The 27,031-nt window shown below is 37.9% G+C and overlaps 1 protein-coding gene and 1 long non-coding RNA gene across 2 annotated transcripts in view; one reads left to right on the forward strand and one right to left on the reverse strand.

Moving 5' to 3' along the window:
* Positions 1 to 26,557, reverse strand: part of LOC137387115 (uncharacterized) — a 28,363-nt gene extending 1,806 nt beyond the window's left edge. The window contains exons 1-6 of the mRNA XM_068073420.1: positions 26,413 to 26,557; positions 25,407 to 25,566; positions 24,816 to 25,002; positions 10,706 to 10,902; positions 9,652 to 9,822; positions 9,259 to 9,367 (exon numbers count right to left, since the gene is read on the reverse strand). Of these exons, the coding sequence (XP_067929521.1) occupies positions 9,259 to 9,367; positions 9,652 to 9,822; positions 10,706 to 10,902; positions 24,816 to 25,002; positions 25,407 to 25,566; positions 26,413 to 26,555 (967 nt within the window). The 5' untranslated portion in view covers positions 26,556 to 26,557. The remainder of the gene's footprint in view (positions 1 to 9,258; positions 9,368 to 9,651; positions 9,823 to 10,705; positions 10,903 to 24,815; positions 25,003 to 25,406; positions 25,567 to 26,412) is intronic.
* Positions 19,014 to 20,217, forward strand: LOC137388748 (uncharacterized). The gene is made up of 3 exons (XR_010978015.1): positions 19,014 to 19,304; positions 19,416 to 19,507; positions 19,638 to 20,217. It is a non-coding gene; the product is annotated as an uncharacterized lncRNA (long non-coding RNA).
* Positions 26,558 to 27,031: the final 474 nt, after the last annotated feature.

The raw sequence follows: 27,031 nt of genomic DNA on the forward strand, positions 1-27,031 counted from the left end.
CAGAAGCACTCAACAGTCAGCCAGAGGCCAGTGACAGTCCTACCCAGCCACTAGGAAAACAACTCATTCTCACTGGGCCAAGATGAGGATTGGATGATTCGGCTGAAAAAGCGATGAGCCAGCCGGCCTTGAAGAGACCGCCTGGCTCCCAAGAGGAATTGGGTAAGGCTTACAGTATAAAAGACAAAGGCTAAGCACCAGAAAGCCAGAGCATGAAGATCATTTGATGTGGATTGTTGTTACTTACTGCGTGCTCAAATTTATACATTACTTTTATGCAAATACACTTTTATACTACTCAAACAAGCGGTTGGTTCTAGGTGAAAAAGTAGAGAATCACTGTGGATTCTGTACACTGGTGGCAGCAGTGAGAAACTTTGTTGCCCAGCTCTGAGAGCCGTCAAACTACTAAATGAACCTTCCGCAACTGAAACAGGGAAACCTGTTTCCCTGTTTCACTGGGAGAGACTGAGTGACATGAAACAAAACACCCTGCATACTGGTGAAAGCTGAGCTGCCTTTAAAGTTTAAATCTGCCTCTAAACCTCTAAAGGGTAAGATCGCAAGTGAAAACCCAGAGACATGACTACACAGTGTGCCCAAAGTGCGGAGAAACACAGGCCATCTGGCCGAATTTTTGGAAAAATAGTCTCAATACGCAGGTAACGAGGACAAGAAATACTTCATAAGTCGCTTATCGGAAGTAGGCAGAGTCAACTGGTAGACAGAGACAACCATAATGTTGCACCTGAAAAATGCGTTGACAGAAAATATGGAAAACTGTAGCCTAGGCTAACAAAGTCAAAGCCGTCTTTGACGCACTCAAAGCTCAGTTCAGTCTGCGGCACAGGTAGGCTCAGGAAGAACTAATTACCCTGCAAAGAAATGCACAAAACCACTCTCTAAGAGCCTGCTATTAGGGTAGAACAGCTGGTCCGACGGCCTACGGCAATCTACCAGACCCAATATGGCTGACATAGCAAGTTATATTATGCGGCATGTAGCTGCATAACAAGCACCATAGCTCCCAGGAGAATACCCCAGCCAAAAACCTGTACTGAAACTGTAGTGCAAGGGGCAGGTCCGGGAGAACTGGCTGGGCAAGAAATTTTTGAACGGGGAAAACAATCAGGGGCTGCAACTATAGTGCTGACTACTGGTTGCACAAAGACCACCAGCATTCGAAGCCTCGGCAACAGGCGTGCCAATCGGCACCAATAAAAGTAGGGGTCAGAAGCAATAGAGCCAGTGTAGGTTAATGCCTAGAGAACTTCAAGAGTGGAGCAGGAAGGGAGGAACTTCTTGTGGCTATCCACAACAATTACAGGGCTTGGGGAAGCTTGAATCCAGCACCCTAAAAACAGTCTTGGTGGGAAGAGTGCACTAACTTGGCACACCCCAAAACACTTCAGCAGCAGATTCTTTAGCACACCGGACCTGGCCAGCAGCCATTCTAAAAGTCTCAACGCACACAAGAAATCAGCATTTTCAACACAATCCAGCCATCTAAAAGTAGAAGGTTCTACCCTTTGGCCTGACTTCAGCCCCTGCCATCTTACGGTGATGTATAGGAACACTTTCTGCATAAACTTTACTGGTGAAAGCAGCTGTTATACCTGGACAACATCAGCACCATTGAACCAGACTTTGACAATCACCTGCATAGACTGAAGGAGTGTTTCAACAGCTGAAGGAAATGGGACTCAAGCTCCAACCAGTTAAGTGCAAACTTCTGCGGTGTTAAGTCTGCTATTTGGGCCATGTGGTTAGCACAGAAAAGGTGGCTACTGACTCTGAGAACACATGAGCATTCCAGGACTGGCCTGCCCTGAACAGGGTTTCAGAGAGCTGCAAAGCTTCCTGAGTACAGTAGGGTATTGCCGTCAGTAAATCCTGAGCTTTGCTACCACGGCTCGGCCCTTGCACAAGCAGCCGAGCAGCGGAAAGCCATAGAATTGTGGACAAAAAGCAGACAGTCATTGAGAGTTTCAAGGGCAGCGTCTCTTCTGCTTCCATCCTAGAGTATCACAATCTTAGTCAACCATACATACTGAATACAGATGCTAGCGGATGAGGAGTAGGGCGCCGTTGTATCAGGTGCAAGCCTGAAAGGTTGACGACCTACTGCAGTGAATCCCTGGCACCTGCAAAAAAGAACTACTGGGTAACCTATAGAAAGCTATTGGTGGTGGTCAAGACTGTCAAAGGCTTCTGGCTTTTTTGTATGGGCCACAATCTCTGTGGCTGTGCTAGAAGAAAGAGCTTGCCAGCCAAGTAGCTCGGTGACTGGAGATCTTGGGGAATCCAGCTATACCTCGGAAAAACAGACAGCAATGCCGATGGGCTGAGCAAGCAGACCTGTGAAATCTGCCACCACGCGAGCTGAAAAATGGTGGACACATCAAAAGGGAGCTAGCTAAGAAAAACCAGACCTTACCATACGGAGTCGAGAGAGCCTCAAAACCATGTAAGGTGTCACAAGGTTCGGGCAAGGCACGACTGGCCATTTGGGCCAACCCTTTGCACTACAAGTGGCAGCTGAACAGGCTGTCCTTGGGTCCACTAAGGCTGCCCAGAGATCTTTTGACACAGCTTGAGTGAAGACTTGAGGTGCCATGGAAGGGAGCAGGCAGAACTACAGGCTGGAAATCAGTAGCTACTATTTACCAGTTAATCTTAGTTAGCAAAGAGCTGACTCAAAAACGGTTGGAACTGGGAAGCAGGAACTCTGGAAACTGCATGAGATCTAGCAATCCCTTAGGATACCACTGAATAGAGTGATGAAAGCAAAGACACCCCCTATGATGAATCCAAATGATGTGCCTTTTGCCTACCTGTTGTCCGGGAAACCACTGGGCGGTGAATGCTTTGCGTTGGCCCACTATGAAGACCTGTATTAGCCAGGTCTGACAGCAACGATGAGGGGCTGATCAAAGGGCGCGAGATGTGCCAAACCGCAAAACATGGTGTGACGAAGTCACCTAGAAGAAGGCAGAGGTTGTTCGCTGGCTGGCCATGGCTAAAAGTGGCAGTGGACTCTGCAGGTTTCCTACCATTGACGCAGAAGAAAAACAAATGGACTCTCGAGCTGACAGACTATTTCACCTAGTGGCAGGATGTAATGGCTTTTTCGGAAGTCACTGTATCAGCTAGGGCCAACACCTATAACGAATAGGTGTTCTGCTACATGGGTTTGCCAGAACAGATCCACATGAACCAAGAGACCCAGTCTAAGAGTCAATCGATGGCAAAGTTGTACAAAGCGTGGTGTGTAGATAAGTTACACACCCTCTGGTATCACCCCCAGAACTAAGTTGCTGAGCAGCATAACATGAAGTTGGATGACTCGTTCGGGTGGCTGCTGTTAAACCAAGGCCAGGAAGAATGTGATGTGTGGTTTTTGCAGTTGATGAGGGCATATCGAAACATGTCACACTCAGCCATGGGAGAGACAACAACCATGCTCAAGCTAGGGCGGTAGGAACGGCTTTTAGATCAGCTAGAAGATCAACATCCTCTAATGAAGTTCCTCCCACCATTTGAGTATGTGGTGGAAACGCAAAGAAAGCTGGAGTAGATACACAGCACATTCCACCAGGTGCGAATAGCTATCAGCTAAGAGGCAACTGATTCTGTATGGTCAATAAGCGAAGACGACAAAAAGACAATCCTAAGCCAGGAACTATACCAGGTAGTGAAAACCTGTCCTAACCACGCATAATGGTATGGTAATCACGCATAATGGTAATTATATGGTAGAGCCACAGAGTCAGTCATCAATCAAGGGTGCAGGCCGAGTCGAGTCCTACCATGCAAGCCCAGAAGCGTTGGGCTGAGGATTAGCCATGATGGAGAAGAGGGGCCCAAGCATGAAGGTAACTAGACCTGCATGAAAGGATACGAAACACCAGCTAAATTAAAGAACAAAATTCCAACTTCCAAAGATGGACATTTAAAATCCCTTTGAACAAACCACGGGCCAAAGAAGCATAAGGAAAAATCGGCAACGCTGGTTACAAAAATTCTCAAAGAAAAAGACCCTAAAGTTTGGAGACATCCAGTTTGCTTGACGAGTTCAAGAAAGCCGGCATCAGCAATGGTATGGCACAGCCCTCAGCCCGCCAAGATGACTAAAAACCGGAATGTTATCGATATTGGCGTGCCAAAAAGTTGCATGGCCTAATCCTGTGCAATCCAGTCAGAGTAATGCAATGATGCCAAAAAGTCGCTAAGAAATACGACTATTTTGTGAAAATTTATTTCTACCACGGCCTACTACTGAGCCAGATCTGCGCAATACAACTCGCTAAACACAACTACCTACTAACCTTTACGAAATGAATCCGTATCAAGATAAGCTTAACCATTCTTTCGAGGATATGTTAAGCCAGCTAGGACCACTAACGACATGAGAAGGAATGGTTTGAGTGCCTTCTAGGCTAGAGCAAGCAGTCTGATGCAGTGTGCAGTAGCATGATCTTTGCTGACTTGGAAACGGCAAGAGGGCCCCCAGAGAAGATAGAGACAGGAGTTGCTGAAGGTCTAGGCCAGGCTGGCACGAAAAAGATCAATTGTATTGCTTTTAAGGAAGCTGATGTTCCTGTTGAGCCCTACCCAGCCAGCATTCGAACCTCCGGCTAACGCTAGTACAAACCATTGCACATCGCCCCTTAAATGAGACAATGGTTTTGGCTGGACATGACCAGCTAAGCCGCCTCATCCCCCTTCAGCCAGGTTGGCACTGCTGAAAATACTTGAAGACCTCTACTGGCTAGAGGACATGAAGCCGGTCAGGTCACTCATGACAAACCCTCGAGAATTCGGCTAAGAGTTCTCACTGTAACTTGCCCTTTCCCAGAAGAGAGTGCACCGAGCCAGAAAAAACTGTCTACCGGATAACAAAAAGTTAGAACCTAGGCGGAACTGACGACCAGGTCTCTGCCAACAGCCATCGAAAGGCCGAGGATATCTCCACTGATAGCCTTGCCCTAAATATTGAATTGGATTGGAATTAGATACCAAGCCAGCTTGAAAGTCTATAGTGCAGACCAAAAGGTACATCTTCCAAAAAATCTGGGATAGAGTGCCAGTGGCACTGAAAGATAAAAGAGAGTGATGTAGCATCTGCGGCCATGGGGCCAAAAACCAGAGGAGTCGGCACCATGTTCTTCTGCACTATGCAGTCTTTGTGTGTCCCTGGGCGTGACAGCAGGTGTCCAGGGACCAGGTGATGCAGCAACTTGGGAGATGGGATGATGGCCAGTATAGAGACATAAGGTACAACATAGACTGACCCCAATTGAGCAAGTTTTTCAAGTTTCTCTAAAGGAGCAAGTTTTTAACCGCGACTCACCGAGTCCGCAAGGTTCAGTTAAAGCTGTTAGCCAAAGAGGAAAAGCATGGGTCTCTAGAAAAGACACACCGGCCAAGGGAACCCAGCCAGACCAGCCCTGCCAACTCCTTTGTCCGGATCCTAGAGCCATCTTGCCGGCCACAGGCAAAATTTGTGCAGAAGAGGGCCAGCCAGCTGTTGACAAACAGCACCCTATGAGTCGACACGGACAAGGTTACTTTCCATTTCATGTCAAACAAATAATTGAGTCAACAGGTGAGAAAGATAAAGACGCTGTGGCAGGAGATACAGCAGCTGGATAATGGCGCCTGACAACATTTCATCTGGGCCAAGCTGATTGCACCTCGGGGCTGTATATTAACCTCTTATAGAGAGAGTGGAAGAAGCGGATGACTGCTGTCTCGCCTTGATACTTGAGGCACCGGCCAGTCACTGCATTATCTGGTTGATAGAAAGATGTCCTGGTCTTGCTGGACAAGAAAAGAGAAAAGGCTCAATCGCACTGAGCGAAAATAGACAACCTGGCTGGAAATGTGATCAGCCAGATGCTGGCAGTGTCGGGAAAAACCGCCGTCACCTGAGACGAAGTAGGCAAGGCCTACAGTACAAAATATAGTGGCTATGCCCCAGAAAGCCAGAGCCTCTGAGGTAGAATGTTGTTACATATTGCATGTTCTATTGTATATTCAAATTTATACTAATAGATTCTTATATCACCAAGCCAAACGACTAGTTCTAATTGGAGAAGTAAAGTGTCACTGTGGATCGTTTAAAAATGTGATGGAAATTTGCAGGTTCATGGTCTATTTTCTTAAAGATGTAGTTGCGTCAAAAATGAAATTAGGATCCATAAAAGGCTAAAACATCAGCTACAATTTGATGCCATTTTTGTCTTTGTAGACCAACCCTGTCCAGAGATATATGCGTTTGAATGAGGCCCTCTTTTAAAAAGCTCACGTTCTAGCGGGTGCCTATTTCGTGACGTCACAAGCAAGGTATCTGAAACGAAACCACGAGCAATAAATATGAGGTCGATTCGTTAGCCAATCATGCGTGCGAAATTTTTATATAGGCCGTAATAAATGTTATCACTCGTAAAACGCGTTGTCTGTGATCTCGAAGAATCTCATCGTTAGAGAATTCATTCTCATCGTTACTGATTCAACGCGTTTCAACAATTACTAAGTTATACATAGTTTTAAAATGGCTTCAAGTTCGAGCGACCGCTACTCAGAGTTATCTGAGCAACTTTTAGTAAAAGATTAGAGTAGACAGCCTATGGCCAAAGCTGACAGGCGTCAGCAGAGTTTTGCTGCAGAAGAAGACAGAATGGAGGTAAATTAACTTAGAGTCTTCTATACTTTAGTAAATGTAATATTTTTTATAGTCATAAATACATATACTAATTAATAAAATGATAATTCTTTGCTATCTCCAATCATCGTTTCATAGCTTATCTGCCGTTTTACCTAGCTATAATAATTTTTTCGAATTTTCTTTGGTAAATTAGAGTAATGATTACAAATTATTTTCACTCGCAGGAAGTGGGTAAAATCGATTGATCATTGCAAATCTTTATATTCCAGAAACAAAGCTTCGAATCGTTGGCTTGGCGTACTTGTGCCTTTATTAAATGTTTATTCGTTTTTAAAATTACACTCGCAATCTATTTAACTCCCAATTTGGAAGCTGTCAATAGATACGCTTTAGAATGACATATCTATGAATGACATATTTATTGCATCTACTTTGTTTACATTTACTTGTTTTACTGATTACAGAATGTTTATGTCGTCCCACCAGCCGAAGAAGCTTTGTCAGTGTGGAAACTGCCATAAAGGAGAAAGCGAGACTTGAATGCGTGCTGGATGATGTTTTGTTTGAGTTTGTTGCAGTAGATGAATTTGTCTTATTGTATCAGCTAATACTATGTGAGTGGCCACGACTTGATGAATATTTTTAATAAAAGCTTTATGCCGAGATGAAAATATTTTTGCTTGTAAAAATTATATAATAAAATAATATTGTTGAAGATAATGCAAAACATGATTTGCAGAATATTGTAGTGAATCGGATATGGTATATGGGTGTCCGCAGAACTGGAGAATGTGAGTTCAAATCCAGTTTGCAGCAGACTTCTCATCCTTAAAACTCTATCCCTGTCTATATTCTTTTCAAAGAGGTGGCTTGCTTATTTCAATTATTTAGTATTCGGTAAGAATACTAGTAAGAAACTAGTACGTAGGCAATAGGTAATAGGCGACATAATGTGGGCGGGGCTTATGGGAGGCTGTATATCGTTTATATGGGTAGCTGCAGAACTGCTGATACAAAGACCGCGTTCTACATAAAGTGACTTGACAGAATTACCGTAGACCGGTAGAATTGGTAGTCGGTACCCAAATGTTTACACAACATTTGGAGAAAGTGAGTAGAACAAATTTTCAATTTTCGTTATTTGAGGCCTTTTAAACATTCATAATAATGCATCTGTAGCAGGATTTAAAATTTTATTCTAGCCAACATGAGCAAATACAAAATAAGATATATGCCAATAGAGCCGCGTAAGACTAGACTTCTATCGCAAATAGCCGATGTGAATACGAGAGATAGAGACAGGCTGCCAAACGCGTGACATCATTTTTGGCGAGGCTGGGCACGTTTTTGTGGCCTGAGCGTTTTTACGGCGATCAGATTTTTTCGGTTTTAATCTTCAAATATCTTGGCAATGCGATCGCGTAACACAACAAACAACATATCAACTGATAGAGAAAAAAAAATGCTTTCTTTTAAGATCAACTTAAATTTTGACGCAACTACATCTTTAAGTGAACTCTGTAATAATTATGGGTTAAATTTACAGCCAATCAAATGTACATGTAATAAAATGACAATAAGCCCCTGAAATTATGTATATCAGCGTAGAATGTTTAAAATTACCCTAAACAAAAAACAAATCTCACTTCCAATTCAACTGATGAGGCAAACTTCTACTAGTAATGATATTAATGTCAAAGTCACAAATAATGAAAGTGTGTCACCATTGTATGTATAGAGCCATATGTTGGAAGATGAATAGGTGAGAGTTTCCAATAATTGGAGATTCACAAACATTAATTTTACCCATACATCACCTATTGCACAAAACCTCTTTGACAATCTAATATAGTACTTAGGAGTGACTCACATGTTGGTTATATGGAATATTTGATCTTATTCAGCACACGATGTGATGTTGTAGCAAAATAATTTTGCAGAGGCATTTCAGTTTAATCACAAATTTAAGTGGTTCCGCACTTTTTATGTATAAGTCTACTAAATCACTGGTGAATTACTGAAATGTTACTACTTACGAGTAGCTCTAAAAATAACTCTATGAATGAATGAACAAACACAGCTAAATGAAATCAACAATAACAACCAGAAGTATTGAACTTTCATAATTTAACATAAAGGCACAATTGCCTCCAAGAAAGAAGTGATGAAACATTTTATGAACAACTTTGAACAAAATGCTGTAGAAGAATAACAAAAATAGAAACAGAATATCAGACCTTGCTGCCATCAAACCAGCAGACAACTCTAACTGAAACCACATCTAAGTACAATCACTGAAGTCTCTCTAAAATAAAGTCTTTTTGTGACCGGCTGAGTTGCGACGTGAGAGACTCAAACAGAAACAGACTACACTCACTGTATGTGCTTATTAATAACTTTTCTAACTTGAATTCATTCCACGATATTCTTAAAGCAGCTAGCATTGTACAACTGAACCGTTCTGTTGCTTATATTCTGATAAAACCGCTAAACAACTAACAACATACTTACTACTAGCAAGTATATAGTAATCTTACAGCTTTCATTTCTGATGAACTCTCAGACATTCTGTATATATATTACATTACCTAGAGTAGAAAGAGCCTTCTGATTGGTCAGTATAAAAGAAGGCAGATCTTCACTAATAAACCTTTTGAGTTCATTGGCTGTAGCAGCATAGCCTTCTGCTAAGTCAACCTAAGCAATAGATATATAATATGGTAAGTTATGTATCAAATTCTAGGAGATGCGTTGTCATGTACATAAGCTGAGGAAGACAAAGCAACAAAGCTGACTGATTGAACAGCGCAAAGAGAAACTCCACCTTCATAGCCAATTACATAAGAACGCAGAACCAGGATGACAAATAAAAAATATCTAGCAGTGATATCAAAAGTAAACATCATTACAGAACATCGCATCACATAAGCTACGCATCTCCAAGCAGGTCTACAAGTCCGTGGAAAGATAATTCCAATTACCTGGTGGGCATCTCTGAACCTAGCATCCTGTATGAGCAGTAGTGTGTTTATCTCTGTCATTCTGAGTCCAACTTCTCTCTCCATAAATTCGACCAGTTTTTCTTTCGACTTTCTTCTGTTCTCTAGTAGTTCTCTCTCCAGGTCATCATATTTTCTATGTAACTCTGAAAGCTATAAAATGATACCGTTAAATGACTTCATGCTAAATTTTTATCAACAACAAATCATGTTTCCGGAAAAAAAATTCTTGAAAATAAAATAAGCCAATGAGCTATATCCTATCCTTGATTAAGTCGACTAAAATAAATTTATTTCTAATAAGATATTTAATCTATTTACAATAAGAAAAATGAGCTATTGACCTTGATAATACACTAGAAAAAGCTAATGGATTATGCATTTGGTCACTGCGATGTAACAAGTATGTCACACAAAATATATGTAGAATTACCATGACTAACCACTGATTACATGACCAACCAGTTGATCATGTCTATATATTCTTAGCTTACCTGACATACAAAGTTTAGTTCACATCTGCTGTTATAAAAATATCATACTTGTTATACAGACACGCCAGATGTGCTGTCTTTAAAATGATAAAATGTCACCAATAACCAAGTTAAATAGCAACACTAACACAAGGTCCCACCTTTCTGTTACAGGGGTAAATAGGCTCACATACAAGTAAACCTTGTTATGTTATTATTAACCTCCATTATTCATTACATCAATCTTCTTACCTGGTAGACAGGTAGATCGGTGGCTTTAGCAGCAGAAAACAACTAATATTCAGTAGTACATGAAAGGTCTGACTACCTGTGTTTTCTTGTTATAATAAACAAGAGAAGATCATTTCTAAACTACTTCAATGGATTAGCATGATTGTTACACATCATGAAAAAAACATACAAAAAATGTTCATGTAATATTCTCTAACATAATCTGTTAAGAATTTGTTGAATTCCAGGAGAATGATGAGGAAGACAATGGTATGAATAACTTCTGACTATAAAGTTAAGGCTACTGTATCACAAAGTACTCCAGTCTTTACCTGTTCATCTCTAGTACTATGAAGCTGTTTAATCAGTTTCTCTGTTTTCCTTTCATATTCTGAGAGTACTTTAGTAGCATCCTTGAGTAGAACAGACAACTCTCCATCTTTAACCTGCGCCTCAACTTTCACTTCATCCTTTTTAACCTTCAGCAGTTTTATCAGTTCCTTTAGGGACATTGGTTGATGGATCAACCCTACATGTAGACCTGAAGCTTTAGCAGCGGAAAACAAATAATATTCTGTAGTAAATGAAAGGGCCGACTAATGTGTTCTCTTGTTATAATGAACAAGAGGAAATAAGTTCTGAACTATTTGCCATTGGTTGTCATGGTTGTTACACATGATGATAAAGCCTACCAAAGAAGTTCATGTAATATTCTCTAATGCAGTAGTTCTTAACCAGGGGGGAATTCCCTCCCCCCAAAGGGGAATTTGGGATTTCAGGGGGGAATTTAGCAGTTTGCCAAAGGGATTTCTGCGGCACCAATTTTTTTTGTATAAAAGGCAGCGAGGAGTGAATGAATTTCAGTAGTTTCAACAAAACCAAGATCTAAAACTGTGGAAAACGTAAGGATTGCTACACTACATGCATATACATACCTGTAATATTAATTTTTCAGTTACCGATTTGGTTTCATAAACGTATAACATTTGGACAATTTGCTCTGTAGCCTAACGTATGTATGATGTTTTGCTAATGTCGATATTGAAAGCATTCAAATATTTTGATTGTATATCCCATATTGTAGGTGTTGGAAATGTCAAAGACAAAAAGACGAACATATGATGTTTCTTACCTTAACTATGGATTCACTTGTATGATTAAAAGCAGCATTGAAGTACCACAACGTGTTTTGTGCATGAAAGTGCTCGCTAATGACTCCATAAAACTACATCAACTTAAGCAACACTTAAGAAATAAACATGCAGAACACATGGATAAATCAAAGCCGTTCTTTGAAGCTAAAGAGAGAGAACTCAAGTGGGCAAAACTGGAATCCACTGGCAGCTTTCATATCCAGGCATAGGCCATTACCGAGGCATCCTATGCTCTGTCTTACAATATCGCCAGAGATAAGAAGCCACACACCATTGGTGAAACATTAGTTAAACCTTGTCTGCTGGAGTGTACTAAAATTATTCTCGGAGACACAGCCGCTCAAAAGATAGCTGATTTATCCCTCTCAGAGAGCACAGTGAAATCGAGGATCGATGATATGTCAGTAGTATATAGAGAGCAGATCTACACATAAAAGTGACGGATCCAGCGGGGGAATAGAAAAAGGGGGTTGTGAATTAAATTGGCTAGGGGTGTAGATTGAATCGTGTGGAGTTGAATGAGATGTTGGGGTTTGGGGGGAAATTGTGGTGTAGAGTAGGGAGTTGAATTCGAGGGGTTACGGATCCGCTCCTGGCGTAATCGGCGGATTATCTGTGGATGAGTCATCGGATTAGCGGGGGATGAGTCATCCGATTGAACGCGGATTATCGCGGGATTAGTCGGGGGAATCGTCGCGGATTAGTCGGGCGAATCGTCGCCGATTATCGGTGGAATAGTGGGGGTGAATATCTGGGACATCGAGGGCTGGATGGTTTTCCGGAGTGGATCTCGCGGATTATCGAGGAGAGCGAGAGATTACCTAGCGGATGAGTGAGGGGGTTAATATCTGGGACACCGAGGGGTTGATTTTCCGGAGATTGTTATATATTTGAAACATGGAATATATATGAGAAAGTGTTTATGTGCAAAGTGGAGAATGTTATATATTTGAGAACGTTGAATATACATGAGAAAGTGTTTATGTACAAAGTTATTTTTTTTGAAGATTTGATGTTTTTGTAATGTTGAAGCTCTTGAATGGTTAAGAATTTTAAGGATTTTTATTTTCGGTTTTTTTATATATGTTGAATGAAAGATCAGTTTTATTACAAAATTATTCACTTTAAAAGATATATTTATATGTATTATTCATTATTTCCATCATCATTTCGTTTCAATAAAAATAAAATAGTTTATGTTTAACTTGAAATATATGAAATGTACAAGTAGATAAGTCACAATAAAGATAATATAGTATAAATGAAACATTGAATATATATAAGAAAATGTTCATGTACATTCTTTAAAACGAAGTGTACAAGTAGATAAGTCAGAATAAAGATAATATAGTATAAATGAAACATTGAATATATATAAGAAAATGATCATGTACATTCTTTAAAACGAAGTTTGTATCGAGTTGTTCATCAATCACTCATCGTCATCGGAAATAAGTGAGATAGCAGGATCCTTTTTGCATTGTACCGAACTCTCGTTAAATCTGCTTGCTTCTTCATGTCCCATGACTACTACATCGTAGTATTCGCGAGTATTGTGAGATGTTACTAGCCCCTTGTATATAATGATACCCGGATAATTTTCTTTCAACGAAAGGGCACATCTCGAAGGCATCGTTAAAGTTCCTTGAACTTCCTCTCCATCAACTTTGGTTGAAAATGCTACAGTTGGTACCACATCCACATTGCCTTCACCATCTTTGTATTCACTTGCTCCAACATTGTGATAGTGGAAAATAGATGGTGCTTTGAACTCCTTGAGATGACGAATCTCGAAATGATGTATAAGTTTTTCAAGTTTCTTCGATCTCAGATTGGCTAGAGTACGTTTCATGTCTGAGGGAGTTGAGGTTCCTTCTGTTACTCTTCTTAAGTCATGGTAACTTCCCTGTCCATTAGCCTTAGGTTTTAATCCAAGATATACCATAATACTTGGATAAGACAGCGATCCATCCAGAAATCGTTGTGGAGCAAATACAGCAGTAGATTTACTAATCCCATTTTCCACATAGTTGAAGTGAATGATACAGCACGCTCCATGGATCGAATGAGCTTCTTCCGTTTTTGTCACCTCCATAATCAATCCTATTGAAAGATCTGACATTCTCTGCAGTGATTTTGCTTCCATTAAAGTAGCCTTACTTAATGTTCTTAACTTGTCTGCCACATCTTTTACCCTTTGCTCCAAATTCGTTTCGATTTGGTTGGATTTCTTCTTCTTCGTTGAAGGAGTCGTGTTAGAAAGAGTTACAGGTGAAATTCTCTTTTTCGTCATCTTCACTGAACTATTCGATCCAGGTTTTATCACTCCAGATTGAGTATTATCCTCCATAGTTGTGTAGTGTGTTAATTCTCTGAGTTTGAATGAAGAACTGATATCGTTTTAGTAAAATTCTGCTGGTTATATACAATTCTCCTCATCAAATGATTAATGAGTTTTGATAATTTTAGTTGCATCATCCATAATATCAGAAGACTTTTCGCGAAATTGAAAATCGCGAGATTCAATTTCGCGAAAGTTGACTATATAATATATATAATGTGTAATTTCGCGAAATCCAATTTCGCGAAATTCACTTTTCGCGAAATTCAATTTCGCGAAAGTTGACTATATAATATATGTAATGTGTAATTTCGCGAAATCCAATTTCGCGAAATTCACTTTTCGCGAAATTCAATTTCGCGAAAGTTGACTATATAACATATATAATGTGTAATTTCGCGAAATCCAATTTCGCGAAATTCACTTTTCGCGAAATTCAATTTCGCGAAAGTTGACTATATAATATATATAATGTGTAATTTCGCGAAATCCAATTTCGCGAAATTCACTTTTCGCGAAATTCAATTTCGCGAAAGTTGACTATATAATATATATAATGTGTAATTTCGCGAAATCCAATTTCGCGAAATCCAATTTCGCGAAATTCACTTTCGCGAAATCCAATTTCGCGAAAGTTGAGTGAGACAAGTTGGATTAGAAGTGATTTATAGCTTTTGTGCAGGTTCCACCTCCTTGAACTTGACTAGTATAAATACAGCCAAGTTTGATGGACTCACCATTATCGAGAGTTTTTTTCGAACTATTTCTATACCTAACTGGATTATATATCTCACAAAAGTTTGGATTAATTCTACAATTTGGATATCTACGTATAATCTTCTCTCAGAACTTTGGATTATATTTCTCCGAACTAACTGGATTATATATCTCAAAAGTTTGGATTAATTCTACAATTTGGATATCTACGTATAATCTTCTCTCAGAACTTTGGATTATATTTCTCCGAACTAACTGGATTATATATCGCACAAAAGTTTGGATTAATTCTACAATTTGGATATCTATGTATAATCTTCTCTCAGAATTTTGGATTATCTCTGTTTCACTGGATTATATTTCTCCGAACTAACTGGATTATATATCTCACAAAAGTTTGGATTAATTCTACAATTTGGATATCTATGTATAATCTTCTCTCAGAACTTTGGATTATCTCTGTTTCACTGGATTATATATCTCCGAAATTTGAATACATCAAGGAAATGTATCCGGCATCTTCCCATTCAGAAGGAGACTGGAGCAAATCTGATGAGGTGAGTTGATTTACAATAATTGGTGGAAAAAATTTTTAATGAATGAATAAATGTAGAGAGAATAGTAAAATGAGATTTTTAATTCTTGGCAGCTGGAAATCTTCCTCAAAGATGTTCAAGCTTTCACGAGAGCATAATTTAATTTCATCGGAAAATTCTGCTCCTTCCACTTCAATTGATAATAGAGAAAGAAGCAGAAGTAGGGAAAGAAGTGTATCATCCGTTTCAGCTAATAAATATATCTGCTTAGAATGTTCGACTTCATTTAACAAAAAATCAAACCTCAAAAGACATGTTAAACACATTCATCTCCAATCGAATGAAAGTTCAGAATCGTTTACAACATCAACTAATGATTCTTCGGAACAATATCACGAATATGATGATGCCTCGATTATTATACAAGTTTCCAATCCCCCTTTCATTTTCGAAAAAGTAAAGATTGTTTCTCATCATTCTTCATTTCGTTCTGCTTCAACTCAAATTGGAAGAGGAGATCTTAGTCGATCTAAGATAACAGTAACTCCTATTACTCGAAATCTTGCTGATGATGAATCCGATGAATCAGATGTATCAGAAGAAGAAAATACAAATGAAATCGAAGAAAATAGATATTTATCTGATCAACCTACAAATCAAATCGAAAGAAACGAAAATGAAGTGGACGCTGATGATGACAATTTAGTTGGTATTAATGATAGAGTCGAGCCCATCGTTCCTATCGAAAATGAAAGAGAACAAGATAATCAGGATATCATTCCTGTTAATGATGATGAGGAATGGGATGAGTTAATAAGAAGATATTGGAATGCTATGAAAACAAAAAGACGACGAGGAAGAGTTGTTGAAACGTTAAACGTAAATTTATGGAATGGAAATATTCCTCAAGCAGAACTTCCAACTCCAAACCATTCGGAAAGAATATGGAACGAGATGTTGACAACTTGGAATGGGTTACAAACAAGAGCTAAGTTAAATTGTAGTGTGGGATGCATTCTTGAACATAAAACTTCAGGAGAATTAAGATATTTTCATGCTTCATCGAATAATGCTACAATTTTCAAAAAAGCAAAACTGATTACAACAAGACAGGAACTACAGAATTTCTTTGAAGAATTGACAAGACAAGATCTTGCTGCTATAGCGATTCGAGAACGCCCGAATACAGCTTGGAAATTGAATGTAATTACCAATATTTCATTCTATTTCTATAAATTGATTGGAATGGGGCAAATAGGATTGGCTTCAGATCTTCCGACTCACATTCTTAACAATCGACATGTAATCACTATGCATAACATTCCTCGTAGCTGCACTCCTTACACAGACAATCTCTGTTTCTTCAGATGTTTAGCATTGAAGGTAATGTGTAAGTGTTCAAACCGATGTAGTTGCACCAGACAAAGACCAAAACAGCAACTTGTGAAGGTGCTATTTCAAAAGTACTCGAATCACATTTCTTCTTCCTCATCCTACAAAGATCTGATGAATAATTTTCCTGGAATTGAGTTAGGAGACTTAATTTCTCTTGAGAAATGTTTTGACCTCCGTATAACCGTATTTTCTCTGAATGCTGATGAAACCTCAACAGTCATCTGGACATCGTCCCAAAAAGAGGGAAAGGAACTCTTCCTCGATTTGCAGAACTCTCATTTCAGTTTCATCAAGGATGTTAATGCTTATACTAAAGGGTTTAGTTGTCCTTCCTGTGAAGTGAGCTTTACAAAAAGAGGAAATTTCAATAGACATAAATGTAGTCAAGAAGTAGTAACAAACTTCATCTTCGAAGGAGGAAAGTTTAAGGCAACACCTACAATTTTCGAACAACTGAAACGAGAGATAGGAATATCCGTGGCTGAGGAAGATACTTATTATCCCTTTTTAATCACCTATGATATCGAGTGTTATCTTCCAAAATCCGACCTTCCACCAAATTCCAATTCGGTTACATTCACATCGAGACACGAATTGATGAGTATATCAGTTTGTTCAAATGTACCCGGATTTAAGGATCCAAAGTGTTTTGTAAGTGAGGGAGATACTGATTCTTGTATATCTTCTTTTGTTCAGTATATTTCCCAAATTGCTGATGAAGCCCGGGATATCCTTGAAAAAAAAACTTTACTACATTAGACAGTTGATGAAGGCAAAAGCTGAAAAGCAAGGAAAAGTTGAAGAAAGATTTAAATCCTGCAAATTTTCCAATCCTCGAGTATACCATTCAAGAGAGGAATTTTGTCATTTATTTAATCGTTTCGACAAATTCATCTCATGTATTCCGATTCTAGGATTTAATTCACAAAACTACGACCTGAATGTGATGAAAGGACCTCTACTTCGATGTCTTCAAGACACAGAAGACGAAGATTTTGATTTTGTAGTGAAAAGAACAAACAAGATGAGCTGTATTCAATCAAGAAGATTCAAATTCTTGGATATTTCCAACTTCATTGCTCCAGGATTTTCCTATGCAAAGTATCTCAAAGCTTTCAAATGCTCTCAACAAAAAGGATTCTATCCTTATGAATATATGGATGATCTTGAGAAGTTGAAACAACCGTTTCTACCAGCTAAAGAATGCTTTTACAGTTCTTTGAGAGATGAACATATTTCGGATGCTGATTATGAAATCTGTTTAAACATTTGGAAACAAGAGAAGATGAAAACGTTAAAAGATTTTCTAGTATGGTACAACAATCTCGATGTAGTACCATTTGTTGAAGCTGTAGAAAAACAAAAAGAAGTTTACAGAACCATGGGAATCGATATGTTGAAAGATGCCATTTCACTTCCTGGATTGGCAGTAAAATGGATGTTGAAACTTTCAGATTCGCCTCCTCATCCTATGAGTTCTCATCATCAGACAATCTCATCACATCATTTCAAAGCTTGTCAACCTGTCTGTCTGATCAAGGAAAGTGATAAAGATATTTACTTTACTATCAAGGACAATATCGTAGGTGGACCTAGCATTGTTTTTCACAGACTTCATGAGTCGAAGAAAACACTGATTCGAGAAAGAAAGTTTGGAAAGGAATCCAAACTTTGTGAACTTATTCTAGGAGTTGATGCAAATGCATTATATTTGTGGAGTATGATGCAAGAAATGCCTACTGGAAACCCTAGAATAAGACGATTCGAAAATGGATTTGCATACACTCATTCTCGAAAAAATAGCATGGCTGCTCATGGATGGTTACAATTTTTGACTTGGAAGGACAATATTCAAATCTTACATGAAAACAACGATAAAGAATTTAGAATTGGACAACATAATCTTCCTGTTGATGGATATTGTGAAGAAACGAATACAGTGTTTCAATTTCATGGATGTTTCTGGCATGGACATAACTGTAACAAGACCAAAGGAATAAGTATACATCCATATAAGAATCGACCCATGAGTGAAGTTCTGGAGGAAACGATAAAGAAGGAAGAATATGTTAAAGAACTTGGATATCATTTAGTAAGAATCTGGGAGTGTGAATGGAACAAGATGATTGAGGATAACACCGAGATTAAGAACTTTATTAGTATCTTCAACGAAGAGTTTTATCCTTCCAATTCCTTTGCCTCCGAGGATGAGATTATTCAGCAGATTATAAAAGGGGAGATATATGGATTCATTGAATGCGATATATCTGTTCCTGAAAACTTATACGAAAAGTTTTCAGAAATGAGCCCCATTTTCAAGAATACATCTTTGAATAGAAATCATCTTAGTGAAAGTATGAAAGAATTTGCTGAAAAGGAAGGAATGCTACCTCAAGAACAACGAACTTTGGTGGGGAGTATGTTTGGAGAAAAAATTTTACTACTCACCACTTTAGCAAAATGGTATCTTAATCATGGATTGATTATAACCAAAATATATCAAGTCATAGAATACACCCCTAGAAGAGTTTTCCAGTCATTTGGAGAATCTGTCTCAAATGCTAGAAGAGCTGGTGACAAAGATCCTGACCAAGAGTTGATAGCCACAACCAATAAACTCATTGGAAATTCATCGTACGGGAAAACAATCACTGAGAAATTAAAACATCGAAATGTCAAGTATATTCAAGGAGATTATGAAGCATCCTTGAGAATACGATCACACAGATTTGAATCTTTGGAGGAAATCGTTGATAGCTTCTATGAGTTGACTCAACACAAGCCTTCGGTTAGTAGTATATATTTATTATCTTATTGCTATAATTGAATCATAATGAAAAATTTACTTGAGCTAATATATGTAAAGGAATCTAATAGGACTGTATATATATTTATTCAGATGAAAATGGATATACCTGTACATATCGGATTCTCCATATTACAACTGGCTAAACTTCGGATGTTGGAGTTCTACTATGACTTCATGGATAGGTAAGTAATCTCATTTGTATCTTTTAGAAAAAAATATGTATAATGGTAAACATTTGAATGATAATTTTTGAAATGGGAGTATTATAATACTAAGATAACAAGAATTAAGGATTGAAATTTTTTATTTTAGATACTTCGACAGAAAGGACTTCCAGTATGTGGCGATGGATACAGATAGTGCCTACATGGCTCTTTCAGCACCTATGGATAATATCGTTAGAAAAGAGATCGCTGATATATACTACAAAGAATATGGAAAATGGTTTCCTAGGATGTATTGCGATCGACACGCGGATGATTTCCAACTCTGTAAATCTGTTCCTACAAAGTTGTGGGAATTACAAAATTGTTGCAAAGAAGTATATCAATATGATATAAGGACTCCTGGTTTATTCAAAGTAGAATTTTCAGGACATGGAATAGTAGCCTTAAATTCTAAGACTTACTTTTGCTGGAATGATGAAACTCATTCTACAAAGCATAGCAGTAAAGGATTAAGTAAAACTACGAATAGTTTTACAAAAGACACTTTTTTAAAAGTATTACATTCAAGATCTCCTAAGGAAGGGGTAAACAAAGGTTTTGTAAAAAAAGACAATAGAGTGTTCTCATACACTCAACTTAGAACTGGATTAACATATTTTTATTCAAAAAGAAGAGTATGTAACGATGGAGTGAGCACAGAATATATTTTAGCATAATTTTTAGAAGTGAATTTGTTGTTAAGTATATATGATAGTAGAGTTTTGCTCCTCGATGTATTATTACTATAAAATTTTATTTTCTTCATTGGCTCTTCTTTTCGTATATACAATATCAATAATATATAACTAAGCTCATATAAATTCAATATACTATCCAATGTAAAATCATTTCGAATGTAGACTTTCTCATAGTAACATGACTCAAAACATTCTGATTAAAGATTTTGTTCCATTCGAGGTTGCAGAAATAATCCCAGATAACATCTTGGTTCATCTTGACAAAAATGAACAAATTCGTACACATCTTACCGAGGAATGTTTATACTACATTCTAGGAACAGCTGCTTTTAGAAAAGTTGTGTCATTGAAAAGATTAAAGTCCAACTGTGTCTGCAGTGCGTTGGAATGCAGGGAATGTTTGGAATCAACATTATGTGTAAAAGAAATATCGATAACACCCTCAGATTTGAAGATGACCTTTGAATGGGTTGATCTTGAAGCTACCATTCGAGAAGGTAAAATTGGAAAAGAGGTTGATTTAGAATGGATTAACAGATTTATCGCGACCGATTTTAAAACGATGGAAGAAACGATTTTTGAAACCGTGTTTTGGAATAGAATTCGGCACTACATGACTCATCCTACTCAACGTGATGAAACGAAACAACTGCTCTTCAGAAGACTCATTCATATAGCACAATTTCCATTAATCGGAGAAAGCGTGGAAGAGGAAATCGAGCATGAAATTGATGATGTAATTATAGATGAAAAATCTGTTGGATGAAAATAAAAATAAAAAGATTCGGAATGATATTAAGTCTACTCCTCTAGATTTCTCCACCATTCTTCAATTTAGCTCTGTTGGTGAAGGAACCAAAAAAAAAAAAAACGAAGAAAACAGAAACAATGTCGGTTATATTTCTAGAGGAGTTTATTCCAGCTCATCTTAAGGATGGACAATTATCAAGAGTGGTTGTAAAGAAAAACACAAAAAAATTCATCAGAAGAGTTCCTGAAGAAACTTTTTACTATGTTATCGGATTCTATATCTATAAACGTTTCGTAACATATTTAGAAAGTCGGTGTGGATGCTTCGAGGGAGCTCGAGGATGTCAATATTGTATTAGAATAATGCAAATACGATATGGAAATGAAGGATTGACTCGACAAGAACTTCATGAGACTTTTGCCGAACTCGATATTGGAACGTGTTTGGAATCTGCTCAAATCGGACCAAGGAGTGACAAAGTCCAACTATCATTATTATCCTCACTTGATTGGAACACACCTTCAAACATAATATTAACCGAAACAAGACTTTATCCATATTTGAGAGGAGAAGCCAATGATCAACATGTTACAAATCGTTACTTCAGTGAACTCCTACATATCAATGGGAAGAATTGATAATCATCACAGTTAGACTTTGCATAATTCTTTATATTTAATCACTTTATATCCAAGAAGGATTGACTCATCAAATAGAATTGAATAACTTTTTTTTGTATAGTATTTCAAGATAATTTTGAAGAATGAACTATATATATTATATTGACATACTTTTTTATGCATTTTCTTTGCCTACTTCAGTCAAGAGAGTAGTATTTTAAAAAGACACTATGACTATAATGAATTTGCACATTATAATATTTCTCATTTTACGCTTTACGGGAATAATAAATGGAAATCAAAGAATTCAATATGTTACCGATGCGAATAACTGCTTAAGCAGAACACTCAATGAATTTGAAGTTTCATTACTACTTCCATTCGAAGAAACTACTTTATATCACAAGAATAATGAAACATGCGGAAGAATATTTCCATTGGACTACATTCATTGTGGTTATCCATTACCAGGCAATCACAGATTTGCGTGTAAAGAACTACTAAATGAAGATGAAACAGATGGAAAAAACCTATACCTTAATCCTATAGTGTCAGCTTCATCGGAGCAAGTTCTAACATATTCTGAATGTGAATATTCAGTTCAAAATTCCACAATCGATATTCTAATTGATTTCAAATTATTCTACAGAGGAGAATTATGTGGATATAACTCTACTCTTTCAATGTTGCAATGTCCTCCAGGATCGAATTTTCAAGATATTGACTTTATCTGTAATCTTCAACCTATTTCAAATTCTACTACACCTAAAGATACCTTCATATATGATAATATTGGAAATAATGAAGGATTAGATTTGTTACTTCCTGTTCAGTTTCTCAATTCTTTGGGAAAATCAACTGTTATTTTAGTTCTTCGATGTGACACAGAAATTGATGAAAGATGTATTCCAAAACTTTCCTTTTTAAAACGAATGACAGAATGATTTTGAGTTTTTTGTAACATTTATAGTTTATATTTTATAATAAAAACTTATCTCTCATTCAACCAAATATATATCAATCTCCGGAAAATCAACCCCTCGGTGTCCCAGATATTAACCCCCTCACTCATCCGCTAGGTAATCTCTCGCTCTCCTCGATAATCCGCGAGATCCACTCCGGAAAACCATCCAGCCCTCCATGTCCCAGATATTCACCCCCACTATTCCACCGATAATCGGCGACGATTCGCCCGACTAATCCGCGACGATTCCCCCGACTAATCCCGCGATAATCCGCGTTCAATCGGATGACTCATCCCCCGCTAATCCGATGACTCATCCACAGATAATCCGCCGATTACGCCAGGAGCGGATCCGTAACCCCTCGAATTCAACCCCCTACTCTACACCACAATTTCCCCCCCCAAACCCCAACATCTCATTCAACTCCACACGATTCAATCTACACCCCTAGCCAATTTAATTCACAACCCCCTTTTTCTATCCCCCCGCTGGATCCGTCACTTTTATGTGTAGATCTGCTCTCTATATACTACTTATGTCTGCGGACATAAAGAGGCAAGTAATTGAAAAGATCAAGCCATCTCCCATGTTCGCCATTCAACTTGATGAGTCCACTGATGTTGCTAGCATTTCACAGCTGACGGTGTTTGCACGCTATGTACACAGAGAGACAATTGAAGAAAAATTTCTGTTCTGCCGTCCTCTAACAGAGACCATCACAGCTGCTGATGTTATGAACCTGGTTTCCGACTTCTTCAGCAAAGAACATCTGGACTGGGGCCAACTAATTGGAGTTTGCACTGATCGTGTTCCAGCCATGCTTGGCTGTCGTGCTGGATTTGCACAGTTGGTAAAAGGAAAGAATCCTTTAGTGGTGAGTACCCATTGCTTCATTCACAGACAAGCGCTAGCAGCAAAAACTCTTCCCCAAGGATTGAAGGAGCACCTTTCTTCAGTGATTAAAGTAGTAAACTTTATCAAAGGCTCTGCCTTGCAAACACGTCTCTTCCACAAGTTATGCAAAGATATGGATGCTGTGCACTCATCACTATTATTCTACACCAAAGTTCGATAGTTATCAAAGGGTAACATGCTTCTGCGCTTTTTCAATCTACGAGCAGAGATCAATGAGTTCTTGAAAACTCACAACAAACCCAAACTACTGGCTTCAATGCAGGTGGAAAGCTTCCATCAGTGTCTTGCTTACCTGGTTGACGTATTTGGTTCAATAAATGAAGTGAACACAAAGATGCAAGGTAAAGACAGAAATGTGTTGAATGTAACTGATAGTATCAATGCATTCAAGGACAAGCTCAACTCTGGGTGGAAAGACTGGCTACTGGGAATGTACGAGTTTCATTTCCAGTTCTGCATTCATTAGTTGACAAGAAAGCTCCTTCCGCTTCTTTGCTAACCGACATAAAGCACCACTTGAACAGCTTGATAGCAGAGTTTGAGAGATATTTTACAAAGTTAGATCCTAGGACAGAACAATTGATGCGCCTGACCCGAGACCCTTTCAGGCGCAATGTCCATGAGATTCCGAAACAGCTTCAGGAGGAGTTTTTGGAGCTTACAAACAACTCTGCATTAAAAGATGACTTCAAGGAGTTATCAATAGAGCACTTTTGGGTTCAGGCCCAAAGATTGTATCCCAACATAAGCCTGGCCGCTTTCAAGATGCTCATACCATTTGCTTCCACATATCTTTGCGAGTCAGCATTTTCAGCAATGCTAACCATAAAGAGCAAATCTAGAAACCGTCTAGAAGTAGAAGCTGACCTACGGTGTGCCCTATCTACAACAACTTCTAACATCAAAATTCTGGTCAGCTCCAAACAAACACAGAAATCGCACTAGTCTGCTGAGTGTCTTACAATGATAGACATATTGAGTTTCAATATACATTCAATTTTAATATTCCATGTAAATATGACTCTAATAAATGCATATATACATGTATATATATGTATATAAGTTATATACGTAAATAAAGTTCACTATCTAGTTGCAGTTCATTATTTGAAGGAGTTTGGAGGGGGGCAATTTATGTCTTTAGGTTTGGAAAAAGGGGAATGGGGCAAAAAAGGTTAAGAACCAATGCTCTAATGTAACTATCGATTGACATACAGATGGCACAAACGAAACCACAATATTATACATTCTCCAAATACAATCAGTAAACAATGACACCTATTTTCATCACATTCCTTGGTACTACCCATATAATCAGTAAACAATGATAACTACCTTCATCACAATCTTTGGTACCATCCATACAATCCACACAAATAACTTTATAGCAAGAAGAACACCCCATTACGATTGGTTTATCTTCGTGTTTTGTACATTTCCTTACATCATACATCCTTGATTTCTGTTGATATTCTTCTATTTTAAGAAGTTCTATGTGGTCAGGATAGAACTCCTCATGAGTCTAAAACAGCACAGAATATACTCAGGTATTTACTTTTGCAATTAACATTTTCTGCAAGAATCCGGCATGGAAAGAGGAAATTCTTGAAGATGCAGAAGTATGGCCAACTATTGAACTATCATAATCTCAAGTAATTACAACTAGTCACTTCTGACATTTGAGATTCATTATTTTAAACCCACAGATTTTGTACAAATAAAGCGCCAGTGCCACCAATAAGGTACTATAGTTTACAGTTGAAACAAATACATGAAATAGTTTAGAATTTTAAGGAAAGCCCTAAGAGTGAAGCCAAGAGAACAGCTCAGAGTAAAATTGAATCAAATATAAAATATGCGTGAGTAACAGAAGTTTCTTGTCATATGAATATGTTGAATATGGGAAATTGAGATGAGTTAACTCACCTCAACATGTTTAGTACAAATCTTCTTTTTACAGTCACAGCAATAGGTTACAGCCAGTTCATTGGTTTCTCCTTTCTTCACACAAACATCACAGTTGTGTAAGTCGTCTTGTCTTCTTATGGCAGATGGGAGTCTTGCTAATGTCACATCAAAAACATCTCTGTAATAGTAATATATGCAACAGCCCATGCGATACAAACACCCAGAACATGATATATAATGTTAGCTAGTAATACTCACTTTTGAATTTGAATGTCATCTGTTTTAAAGACGGCAGGTTTATTAATTTCCTCACACTGATTAGTTTAAATTAGGACTTCCAATATGCAAGCAGAGTTTCAGAATGGATTTGAAGATTCTACTACAAGTACGTATGTTAGTACTACAGATTGAGTAAACAGGGTGAGCTGGTTGGTAGAGCAGTTGGTTTATATATTAAGAGTCATGAATTGGAGTCTAGTCAACAGCAGTTTAATTGAAAAGCTTTAAACATGCTTATAACTAACATACAAACCAAACCTGACTGCATGACCAGTGTGTAGAGTTTAAATTGGAACATTGAATGCATTCTCAATTTCGGATGGAGCAAATAGCGGAGTCCACTATCAATAGTGAAAGGCAAACCTCCACACATTTCCAAAAGAAAAAAATAATAACTAATTTTGACTCACCTCTTGTTTTCCATTCTCAGACAGAGGTATTGTGCATGAAATATTTGGCACATTTGTTTTATGATGTTTTATATCTTTAAAGGTGATTATCTGTCAGTGTATAACAGTTACTGACTTAACAAAATCTGTTTCAAGATAGATCTAAATACAGGTAAATGTATGTCTAAAACTACCTGACATCAGCTATCGGTGAATTTCTCATGTGAAAATGTAAAATAGTTACTATAAGCCTGTGGCTAAACGATGTTGTACACTCATGAAGGAGTGACATAGGGAGGAACAACGTAGAAATTTAACCAGCAGAAAACATATCTGCACATTCCAGCTAAACTTACTTGCATTTTCCACATCGAACTATCCTATTAGTGTCAAAGCCTCCCACCAAGCATGGATAACAGTGAATATGTTGACATGGGAGTGTCCTTGGATCAATCACCTGACCACCTTCCATCATGCAATACCCGCACTCTATTGGCATATTGGAATGCTCTAGAGCCCTTGTCATTGCCTACAACGAATAGAAAATACAGATACATGTTATTTGTATATCACCTATATGTCATGCATAGAGCAATACAGTACACGTAAACATCTTATGTGTTGTAAGTGAGAAGCCGAAATGTAAAAAATGTTATTACCGACCAAATAAGTATAAATTTATGAGCTATTTGCAGCTAATTAAAAAAATGCAAATTATGTTGTTAAGGTCAGCTGTGTTGACTAACTGAGCAAGAAATGTATAACGTTAGTACGTTGCTAAGGAATATGGTTAATTAATTACATGATTGTAAAAAAATATCGCAAACTGCTTCACGTTATACATAGCAAAGTACAACATTCGACATTCTCACGATGCTATATCATCGAGGCACACTTTCAACAAATTCACAATAGTCAATAGTGAAGTCGAAATCTAATCTAATCTAAAATTTTCCCACTACATCATTCTAGAAA

Source organism: Watersipora subatra, chromosome 2 (assembly GCF_963576615.1).
Source record: "Watersipora subatra chromosome 2, tzWatSuba1.1, whole genome shotgun sequence".
Lineage (NCBI taxonomy): Eukaryota > Metazoa > Bryozoa > Gymnolaemata > Cheilostomatida > Watersiporidae > Watersipora > Watersipora subatra.